Source organism: Hibiscus syriacus, unplaced genomic scaffold, assembly GCF_006381635.1.
Source record: "Hibiscus syriacus cultivar Baekdansim isolate YM2019G1 unplaced genomic scaffold, ASM638163v2 tig00110602_pilon, whole genome shotgun sequence".
Classification (NCBI taxonomy): Eukaryota; Viridiplantae; Streptophyta; class Magnoliopsida; order Malvales; family Malvaceae; genus Hibiscus; species Hibiscus syriacus.
In genome coordinates this window covers 2,295,858-2,308,205 of record NW_024062798.1, presented here as the reverse complement: position 1 = coordinate 2,308,205, position 12,348 = coordinate 2,295,858, and the positions used below count along the sequence as shown (strand labels likewise).

Here is a 12,348-nt window from a genome sequence, read left to right as displayed (position 1 = left end):
GTGAGTGAGAAGTGGAAACAAAGGCAGCTGATGGATTCACAAATCCTTGGGAACTTTTAACCGAATCTAATCCACCATAAACTTGCATTGGAGAGTACCATGGAACCCCTGGATAAAAGGATCCTGAACTAGGCATCATGAAATGCGGATTAGAATAAAAGAAGCCATGAGGGGAAGGAAAAGATGCACTCATCGAGGGAAAAGATGCACCCGTCCCATGAGTAAATGCTTGAGCATTTGAAGAAAACTGCTGCTTGTTTCCAGAATTGTGTGATGACCTCCACTCTTCACTGCTTCGAGCATCAGTGGAGACACCAGTAAAGTTTCTATCAAAGCGATGATAGCATTTTTGCACTGTATGACCAAATTTACCACAAAGCTGACATTTGGGACGATTTGAATTATCAAACCGTCCTCGACCACGCCCACGATAATTATCACCCGGTTGTTCTCGCGTAGCATCATCTTGCTTGGTAGTAACAGTAACCTCAGAAGATCCAAAATCACGCTCCTTAGTATCAGTAGATCTAGAGACCAGATTAGCTGAAATTCCTTCAGTGAGAAAAGCCTTATGTCGCGTCTCACAATCAAGCAGCATTTCAGTGAGCACATCTAACGACAAACTATCGCGAGAAGCAATAGCAATAACATATTCAAATTCCATGGATAGACCAGCAAGAATGACACTGACCTGCTCGTGTTCAGTAATTGGACTACCGGCAGCACATAACAAATCACAAATGGACTTGACTTTGGCAAAAAACTCACTCACTGTCTGGCCAGCTTTGCGTTGAGAGTGGAGACTATGTCGAAGGGATGATATCTTGGCACTAGATCTAGCACCAAATAATCGAGCAATAGTGGTCCAAATAGCATAAGCAGAGGTGAGTCCAGTAAGATGAGGTAATATTTCAGTACTGACCGTAGTGAGCAACCACGATGCTAACAGCTTATCTTGCTGCTGATAGAGATTAAACGTCAAAGTATCCGCAGCATGACCTGATTCCGTTGTTGTAACAGCCACAGGAGACTCTCCATCATCCGAAATAAAATGAAGCAAACCATATCCATCAATAATGAGAGATACCTGATGCTTCCATAGTAAATAGGTACCCTCAGAAAGTTTAACCACATCATGTTTGGGTATGTGCTGCACGGAGGAGATCTCCATCATACACAACCACACATATCAGTAGACTAACGATGCTGGAGCTCCCAACCCTTGGCGACTGATACCATGTTAGAGTATAGAAACGACTAGGTATTGAATGAACAAAATGGAAACAATATGCATTCTTTCATAAAAGAAAAACTTACCGATTACAGTAAACCCTCACTGCCTTTATACACAAAGAGAATGAATATAAAATGGAGGGAAAAGATGTTAGAGATAAGAGAGAGAGTTTGTTAGCTCTAACAGCTCTAACTACCTCACACTCTTCACATATGCACATATGCACATGTATGAAATACATGCATACATCATACACTAACATTGATGTGGAGATGGACAACACTATTGTTGTCTAGCTTCTCACCCATCCATTTTTATGAACCGATGATTGTACGCAGAACCTATGAGTTTTTTAAATACCAATGTAGAGTTCAGATCACTCACATCCTCCGTGAAGCTAATGGAGTGCCGATGCACTTGCCAAACTTGGTCGTGAGGCCTTTATCGATCTGGTTGATCTTGCTCATCCGACGACTACCATCCAGAGACTCCTCTATCTAGATATGAACGCTTGGAAGAATAGACCTAACAACTGCTAAGGCAGGTGCTGTTCTTTGTAACAAAAAAAAATAGTAGTAGAATATTATAAATATTTACAATTAAAGTTAAACCCAAGCTTTAACAACTCATCAACTCAATTAACTCAATTTCTTTTAACTCCACTTGAATCAATTAAATATTCACCCCATCTAAACCTATCAAATTGTACCTTAAGAATTTATTTGCTCACGGGAATATAGATATATAATTATATGAATATATAATTTGTTATCCTAATAATTACATATAAATTTAATTTTAATAAATTTAAACTTTTAAATATATTTAACTTAAAATATTACATTTTGATTATCATAATATATATGCAAACGCTACATCATATATATTCATATACCATATAATATTAAAATTAACCTCCTAAAATTTATTAAAATGATCATTTTGGCTTATATTCTTTTTTTTATAGGGTATTATGATCATCAACATTTCATTTTAAGATAAGAAAGCTCATAACATTTGATTGAATAGTCACTTTGGGCCTTATTATTTTTTAAAATATTTTGATACTCAATATTTCATTTTAGAATAAAAATACATCTATTTTAGAGCATTAACAGTTTATTAATTAATATTTTTAACTATGAAGAGATCTTTTCTTTCAAAATAAAATATTATTGATCAAAATAACTATTTTAATAAAATTTAGAAATATTTTTTAAGATTATGCTCATATATTATAGAATTTAGGCTTAACTATAAAATAAGTGCTCAAACTATAGCGCTTTTCAAGAATAAGTGTCTAAACTATTTTTTGAGTGATCCTAGTGCTTAAACTTACAAACATTGTCACTTTAAGTGCCTGGACCGTCAACGACATTAGTTTCCTCCGTCAAGTGACACATGTCACTCTATGATAATTTTGAAATTTATTTTGTAAAAGTACTAAAATATTATTATGTTTACAAAAAAAACATTAATTTCTCTTAAATTACAAAAAAATCCCCAAAACCCTCAAATCCTAACCCTAACCCACAGTTGTCGTCGGCATAGTTCATGTCATCCTTCTAGTTATATATTGTTGTAGTTATTGCCAATTGGTCATCAGAATCGTTTGGTGTCACGATTTTCATCATAGGGTTTGCGTGGTATATATGTCGATTCACCGTCGATCGGTCACGATTTCATAGGGGTTTTGGTCGCCAGTGGGAGGTGGGGTCAGGTAAAGCTTCGTTGACGGAAAAGGGTGTCGATCGTTGTGGGTTTAGGGGTTGAAATGAAGATTTTCAAACTTTTGAGATTATTTCAAAATTTATGTGTTTTTTAAATTTAATTTTTATTTTTATTTTTAAAATTACTGGACTGTGACATGTGTCACTTAACAAAGAAAATTAACGCTTTTAACGGTCCGAACACCTAATATGATAACGTTTGTAACGTTAGGCACGGAGATCATTCAAAAAATAATTTAGACACGTACTCGAGAAAATAATTATTGTTTGGACACTTATTTTATAATTAAGCCTAGAATTTTAGACCTCGTACCTGCGATGAACCCACCTAGGAAAGTTAGGATGGCACGTAATTATCATTTCTCGTCTCCCCTCCCTCTCATTGTTTCCTGGAAATTTCTGAGTTAGATCCCTATTACTTTCATTTAAAATTTCGTTGATGCATACATAAAGCAATTTTTAGGTTCCCATTCCTTTCAAATTAATAATTAAAGATTTGTTTGACATGAAAAATAAAACAAATAGAAAACTAGAAAATAGATAATGAAAAAATATTTTTATTAATGATATATTTAATATTTAATTAAAGAGAAAAAACGAGCTAAATTGAAATTATATCTAAAGTAAAGTTTATTAAGATAAAGTTTATCAAATATAAATATTTGGTTATTATAGAAATAGCATAATTTATTATTTATGCATACATAAGATAAGATTTTTGAATAGTAAGGGTGATTATAATATAATATTTGTTCAGAATATTTTTTATTCATTGATAAAACATACATAATTTCAGACGTAATTACTCGAACATAAATTCTCTACCGAGAATAACATTATCTTTAACTATTGAAATCACTTAATGATTTTAATTTTTAAATAAAGTCATAATGCTTGATTTTTTTCTATTTGTATATTAGTTACGTGTATTCTTATCATATTAAAATCAGATTGGATTAAAAATTTTATTTATATAATTTTATTTAGGGTAAATTACACGGAACATCACTGTATTTTGCTTTATTTCCTATTTCACTCACTGTACTTTAAAACTGATCAATTTCATCACTGAACTTAATATAATTGACAAATTTGGTCACTCAGTCGTTTTCCCCACAAACGGCGATATGACGTCGTCTGGTAAAACTCGTCGGTGAGTGTTACCGCCTATGACATCGGAAGCATCTTCGTGCTCTAATAAAACCCCTGCTGACCCCGCTCCATGAAGTGTCGTCGTTCGCTGTCGAGGACTAATCAAAGTTTCGTCAAAAACCCATAAAGATGACGGAGGTAACATCCCAGTGATCAAAAAACTAATTTAATAAGTTTAGTGACCAAAAACGCTAAATATATAAAGTTCAGAGAGAAAATTGACTAGTTTTAAAGTACAATGAATGAAATAGGAAATAAAGTAAAATACAGTGACGGTGTAATTTACCCTTTTATTTATAATACTTACACTACTTAAAATATTATTTAAAAAATTGACTATTTAGCACTCCAATATTTTCACCTTTGATTTTTTTTTCATTTTCACTTTAAAATATTTTTTAAAATTAAATAAACGTTTTTTGTCATATTATTATTATTCACCTACTGCCGCGTATGAGAGGAGTCTATTTTGTTCATATGTCTATTAAGACCGTCCATCACTTTCAACTTCTTCAATTTATGAAACCAAATTTGCAATTAAAAGGCACCCGTTAACTAATCTCTGCATTTTTATTATTAAAATTTTTGAGTATGAATAGCCGCCTAGATTTTTTGAGTGATGATATTAGTTTCAGTGTTGATGGGTTGCTGTTAATATTTTTCTTTCAATTTTTTTTATTTTTTATTTTGATAAATTCACTTTTATAGTATATTTTTATTAAAGTATATTTTTTGGTTTTTATATGTTGTTTGTCTTTTTTTAAAGTAAACTTGACATTATCTCGATTGATTAAGATAATATTTATTTATTTTTTTTTATTTTTTATATTTTAAACCGTTTGATTAGATTATAATACGTAACATGTTTCCGTAAATTTACATCTACTTGACACGCACACACGCATTAGACGTGGTTGTCTTCATCTAAATTATAAAATTGTTAAAGGGTAAACTATATAATTACTCATACATCTATTTTCGCAGTTCTATTTTGATAGTTTGATTTTTTTTAAAATCACATCTAATGTCTATAATGAAACCAAAAATATTTTTGAGTATAGACACATATATATTAATAATAAAAAAAATTTGTATGAGATAGAAACAAATAAAATTTTAAAGTAAATACCATTAATAAAATTGATAACTAATACAAAGAAATTCATATTTCAGGCTTGGTATGTATCCACCCTGATTACCATATACATCCGTCACTGCCTAAAGTTATATTTTAATTTTGTTTTAATCATTTACTATTAGAAAACTAACAATAGTATTAACATGTTATCATAAATTATTGTCACATTATAATTAGATATTTTAAAGAATAATTTTATCATATTAATAATTTTATTTATTTTTTAACATTAAATAATTAAAAAATAACTAAAACATAATGTGATATATGATTTTGAAAACGAAAATAAATAACTAATACATATTTGCAAGAATACACCAATTATTAAACTAAATAAAAAGATAAATCTAACTTTTCGAAAAGAAAATGTAAAATCAAACTTCGACAATGGTAGTTCTGCAACTATTATATAAACCGGTTCAGTATTTCTCCCCAACTCACCCAGCATTCCCCATTTTCTCTCTCTAGAAAAACTCAGGTCCGCTGCCACCTCTCTATTTCTTCCATTTGTTTTCAATTTCTTACCTCTGTTAGTATTTTTCTGGCCATCCAAACACTGATCCCTAAAAGAAATTTATTACTCGTTTGCTCCTTGGGAAGTCTCCCCTATCCAATGACTAAGTTAATGCATTGAACTTTGAACATTAAGGTTGTTTTGTTTTCTAAATTCGGAGCTAAACTCATTCTCCAATGGAAAGTGACGACAACAAGAAGAGAGTCCGGGAAGCGTTTGAGGAATTTGAGTCGGAGGCGGCTATGTTAAAACTCGCTCGTCTCGACTCGGCTAATAACGGCTCAGACTCACACGAGTTTACTCACCAAGGACCCGACGCCGATGATGGGGACATTCAGTTGCGGGAGTCGAAGATTATCCAGGAGGATTTGCTCAACTTCTTGGACGATTCCGACCCGGTCATTGAACCTGAGCCAGTGATTCAGGGACTAGACTCGGTGCTCAAGAGTTTCGAAGAAGAGATACTAGTCCCGAATCAAGCGAAGCTGCCGGAAAAATCATCGGAACCCGGTGAGTCGAGGCCGGATCTAGGTTTTCTTTTCCAGGCATCGGATGATGAACTGGGTTTGCCGCCGAGTTTCTCGGTTGTTGAGGAGGGACAGAAATTCGGGACCGTTGATGTTGAGGAAAGTGTGGTGTTAGGAGGGGATGGAATTGGGGAGATGATGGGGTTTGAGTTCCCGATTCCGGGTTACGAATCGTTTGAGTTCGAAATCGGCGGTGACTCGGTTGCCAACAACAATAATCATAGTAATAATGGTGACTTTGAGGCGTTTGGAGGCTTGTTAGAAACCGATGATGGAAATTTCGGAGCTTACGTTGTGACCTGAATCCTTACCCTATTTACGGTGTCGTTTTGGATGCAAATAGTGGATATTAATTATTTAGGTTTGTAAATTTGTGTTAATTATGGAACTGGTAAATTAAAGAAACAGAAAATAAGTTGCAAGCAAAATCAGGATGAACCAGAGGACGGCTCAAGATAATCGTTCTTTCTTAAAATTTAAAATTATTATACATTCCAAAAATTTATATATCTTTTTATTAAAAAATTATTTTTATTTAAAATTTTATAAATATATTATTTCTTAAAATTTAAAAAATTTGACCAACAGTTAGTTGATTTAGTAAGATGATGTACTAGACTTCTTAAATAAGGTCAGATATTTAAATTTTGCCGTTTGTGTCTAGAGTTAACTAGGTTGAGAGAATCACCCCACAACGAACCTTTACAAAACCAGATCTTAATTAATTGTTCAATAGATCAAACATAAAGGATTAATTAAAATTTAGACCCACTAGTATAAATTTGTGTTTTCCCAAATTGTCATTAAGTATATATTTGAAGACTGCATTTGTATAGTATATTGTATTGTATAGTATAATATATATTATAAATAGTTAAATGAATAATAAATATTATCTTATAATTATTATATAAATTTAAAATATATATAAGTTAAGCACTTTGACCTTAAATTAGAATACTCATTTATTACGTGAAATTTCTGAAAAATCACCGATGATCGGTATATTTACCGATCTAACACCGATCAGATTATATTTTCCGATCTAACACCCGTAGCAGTAAAGCGCGCCCTCTAAATCATGTTATATGCTGATTTGGCGTCACGTTGGGTATAGCGTGCCCCCTGCACCGCGCTATACGCTGTCATGGATTACATGTGGGTATAGCGCGCCCCCTGATCCGCGCTATACGCCACGTAGGGGTATAGCGCGGATCAGGGGCCACGCTATATCTGGTTATCTGACACGTGGGGTATAGCGCGATACAGGGGGCGTTATACCTTTAATTACCCACCCCTCCACACCCCGATCATTCCTATAAATACCCCCATCCTCAATCACTTTCATCACACCAAATTCTCTCAAATTCTCTCAAATACTCTCTCTGTTTAAGGTATATTTTATAATATTTTTAATATTATGTATTTAATTTATTTAAGTATTTTACTTTATTTAATATTTTACTAATATAATTCTTTTGTAGATATATAATGGAAAGCGGTCTACTTCGCTTGGATGGAAATCATATATCTCGACACTTTGCTGATACGGTAACATTTTAACGTTTTAATTTAATTTAAATTATTAGTAATAATTAGTTGATTTATTTAATGCATGATTATTAGATTAAAAATTAATTTTTGTAATTATTTATTTTTAGGAGAAGGACCGTATATTAGTTCCTTTTATTAGGAATCTTAAGTTAGTGATACCTAGTCGTGTCTTGCCGTATTTAGTAAAGGCTGGATTTGGTTACATAGGTAGATATCAGGGTCACTGTAAGATAGAACCAGACCGTATTTCTGCCTTAGTAGAGCAGTGGAGGCCGGAGACCCACACATTCCATCTTCCGTGCAGAGAGTGCACGATCACGCTTAAGGATGATTCTATGCACCTGGGGCTTCCGGTGGATGGAGATGTGATAGCAGGGATAGCTTCCGGTTCTTGGACTACTTTGTGTCGGGATAATCTAGGGCGTGTCCCGGAAAGTTTTATCGGAGGTAGGATACCGTTAAATTGGTTAGATGCCAATTTTCAAGAGTTGAGCGCAGACGCCTCTGAGGGTGAGGTTAAGATGTATGAACGGGCATGCATATTGCAGTTGATAGGAGGGTTGCTGATGCCGGACAAATCGCGCAACCTAGTTCACTGCATGTGGTTGCGACATCTTAGCGACTTTCGTCTCGCCGGATCATTCAGTTGGGGCTCGACAGTTTTGGCTTTGTTGTACAGGGAGATGTGTGGAGCCACTGATTACAGACGTAATGCTATTGGCGGATGTCTCCTACTACTGCAATCTTGGGCATGGTATCGATTGCCCTTTTTATGTCCCGTTGTGAAGAACCCATTCGTATTTCCACTACTTCTGAGGTAATTATAAAATTGATTTTGTATATTAATAATTTTATACAGCGTATAATAAATTTTTTTTCTTGAATAGGTGGTCTACTGATAGGAAAAATCATCAGGAGCTACCTGATGATTTATAAAAAATTAGGGTGCTAATCGATCAGAAGGCTGGCACACAGGTATGAATTTTAATGTTTAAAAATCGATTTTAGATTATTGTTATATAATTAGATTATTCTTTTGATAAAAATTATATATTATTTGTTTTAGTTTGAATGGGTGCCATATTCTACTGATGATGTGAGGGCGGTGATCCCACCTGAGTTGAGGGGTCCATCAGATGTTTGGACGGCAATGGTCCCTCTGATCTATTATGCGACCGTCGAGTGGCACTCCACTGATCGCGTGCTCCGGCAGTTTGGTTGTTTTCAACCAATTCCGGAAGCACCTCGTAATATGGATGAGTTGCATAACTTAGATAGATGCGGCAAGACAGATACAGATTGGCTGGTGAGGCATCATGAGTGGGTCGTGTTGTGGGAAGATCGATATCGGCGCCTTCCCCGTAGAGAGCCCATTTTTTATGACCTCTTGATGTATACTGACGGTTATTATGAGTGGTTCAATAGTAACGGGAAACCGTTTCTGCTTCCCAATGATGTACAAGGGCAGACCTTTCCACGACGTCGACAGAGACGTAATCCGACACAGCAACATCGTCCCCCGACTCGTGGACGGAGACCAGGTGCTTCCGATTCATCCTCAGCTACACCAGCAGGACCTTCACAGCATCCACCGCAGCCATTTATGATGCCGCAACCCCATATGATACCGCCATCACCTTTCCATTACCAGATACCGCCGCCGCCTTCACCTGATTTTATGAGCCCGCCGCCGCCACCGTCACAGATGACCCCTCCTGGAGGCTATTATGGGTCTATGTTTGTAGATTCAACTTGGGGTTCATATACTGGATATTTTGCGGGTTCAACCTCATCACCCATGGCCGCAGCACAGACACCTCCTGTACATTTTCACACTCAGCGATGTCTGGGTTTTCCCAGTTTTCCCAATTTTTGCAGGCCGGTGGGGTAGTCAGTTATACACCTCCAGGGTCTTTATTCTATGGAGGTGCTTCATCGTCATCAGCTCCTCATCAACCTAATGTACCTGCTCAGGACGACGACGACGACGACGATGATGACAACGAGGAGTCAGAACCAATGATACGAAGAAATCCTCCTCGAGACCGACAGCCACCGCCCTGTGGAACACATTCGCGACGTAGTCATCGATAGATTTTTTTATTATATTTGTATTTACTTTATTTTGTTTAATTGTAATTTTTTATTATTTCTCATTTAATACTTACTTTATTTTGTTAAATTTGTTGGACTTTTTTAATATATTTCAGTTAATTTTGTTTATTACCATTTAATATCAGTTATTGTAATTTGGTTATCATTTACCATTTAATTCTTATTGTAAGTTTGTTGTATTTAAATACCAAATTGTTATTAGTTTGATAAAATTTAATGATTGTGTTCGTTTTTTAATCTTCATCAGTGATTATCGAATGACATTAACTTGAAGTAAATGCAAATTAAAATACAATAATTATTATTTGATAAACAAATACATCATTTCCTCATCAATTGTTACTTGATGACAACAGAAGTGGACATATTTTTCTAGTGTGTCCTGCGTTTCTACAATGGCCACATCTTCTGTCTTGTCTAGATCTTTCTCGAATATCCATATTACAATGAATTCGATTGGATTTTGGACGACCACGCTCCCTCAATAAACTCAGATTTGATACAATCGGAAGCCAATCTTGAACCTCATCAGGGTCTTTGTCATTACCTATGGGGGGAAACTCAAATCCGTATACCTTAAAAACTTCAGATAGTAGGTATACGAGATCCACAAAATGGTTATAGTCTTGACGTGTATGCGAGCAAGCTGCTATCACATGAGAGCATGGATACTTCAGAGCTTGAAAAAACCCGCAGTCGCACGTTCTGTCCCTTAGATTTACTCTTAATGACATAGCTTCAATCCCTTGAAGAGGTCGCGACAACTCTGTGACACGAAACATTTCATGCCTTCTAGAGAAACTTGTTACAGACATTCCATTTGATGCATCAATTTTTTTTCTGTAGATCTGCAACTAATCTAGGGTGATAGACATGACCGCCTTGCATCCAAGTTTGAGCTTGTCCCCTGAGCTTCGCAAAAAGCGCCCTCAAACGAAAATATGTAGTTTTTACCAAAGCCGCTACAGGTAAGTAACGTGCACCCTTTAAGGTTGAATTGATTGCCTCAGCCAAGTTGGTCGTCATGTGTCCATATCGATATCCACCATCATATGCATTCGTCCACATTTCTTTATCGATGAGGCTGATGTAATCGTATCATTCCTCGTTCTTCGCCCGCAAATCTTGAAGCATTGATTCAAGTAGTTCGTAACCTGATCAAAAAATATATAGCTTACTAACTTGCTTTCTTTGCAAAATTAAAATGATCAAAAAATGTATAACTTACTAACTTGCTTTCACTTACCCATGCGCACAATTAATTGACGCTCATCATTCTTCTTGTGTCTTCCATGATAGTTCGCAGCAATGTATCGGAGACAATACCTATGTTGGACAAAGGGTGGTTGCCACATTGGACCCAAAGACTCCATTGCTGCTTTGATCCCAGCTCCGCGATTTGCAATGACACAAATATTTTCCCTCGTGATAACATGTGCACGTAAATTTCGGAGGAAAAAGCCCAAGAATCTGTATTTTCTCCTTCGACAAGAGCAAAAGCAACTGGAAGAATGTTGCGATTGCCATCTTGGACAACTGCCAATAATAAAACTTGCTTGTATTTTCCATACAAGAAAGTCCCTTCGATCTGGACCACAGGCTTGCAGTATTTGGCAGCATTAACGCACTATGGGTAACTCCAAAAAACCCGGTAGAATTGGCTTCGATAGCGAAGAACTCGATCATTATGGTATGTATAGGAGGTTTCAAAGTCCACAATTATCCCAGGATTCAACGTCCGCACCAGCCTAAACCAACCTGGAAGTTCGTTGTAAGATGCATCCCATTCGCCATGAAGTTTGACAATGGCATTTTGTTTAACCAACCAAGCTTTTTTATAGGAGATAGTGTACCCATACTGCGATATGAGAGCTTGCTTTTACCATAGGCATGATGACTTGGTATATCACTTCAGAGTCCAAGTTGGGATGATTTTGGTTGACCTCTCCAGCACAACATGTGTGAGGACCGTTGTATGATGTTAGTTCCCATATGTTGTTTTTCCTCTTCCTTTTCGATACGCGAACCATCCAATTGCATCCGTTTTCGCGTCGGGCACAGTAGCATACATATTTTTCGGTCGTGGATCGGTTGACTCTGGACTGAACAGAATTACGAATATTGTAATTTTTTATAGCCATCACCGCTTCTTCTTTGCTTGAGAACTTCATGCCTAAAGATAATTCACCATTATTTATTGATGAGGAATATCCATAGTCACCGAGATGAGGCATATCTGCAAATTCTGGCCCGTACATTGCACCATAATCAACTTCATACATATGTGCAAGAGGGTCAGTTTGTGCCACATTTCCTGGAACTTCATCATCATCGGAGTTGAATTGCGGTGATTATGGGTGAATGAATAGTCCAGTCTCAGCACC

General features: G+C 35.8%; 1 protein-coding gene across 1 annotated transcript; it reads left to right on the top strand.

Moving 5' to 3' along the window:
* The first annotated feature begins 5,944 nt into the window (after nucleotides 1–5,944).
* On the top strand, nucleotides 5,945–6,598 carry LOC120135182. The gene has a single exon (XM_039151502.1). The coding sequence runs from the start codon at nucleotides 5,945–5,947 to the stop codon at nucleotides 6,596–6,598; it is 654 nt and encodes a 217-aa protein (XP_039007433.1).
* The last annotated feature ends 5,750 nt before the right edge of the window (nucleotides 6,599–12,348 follow it).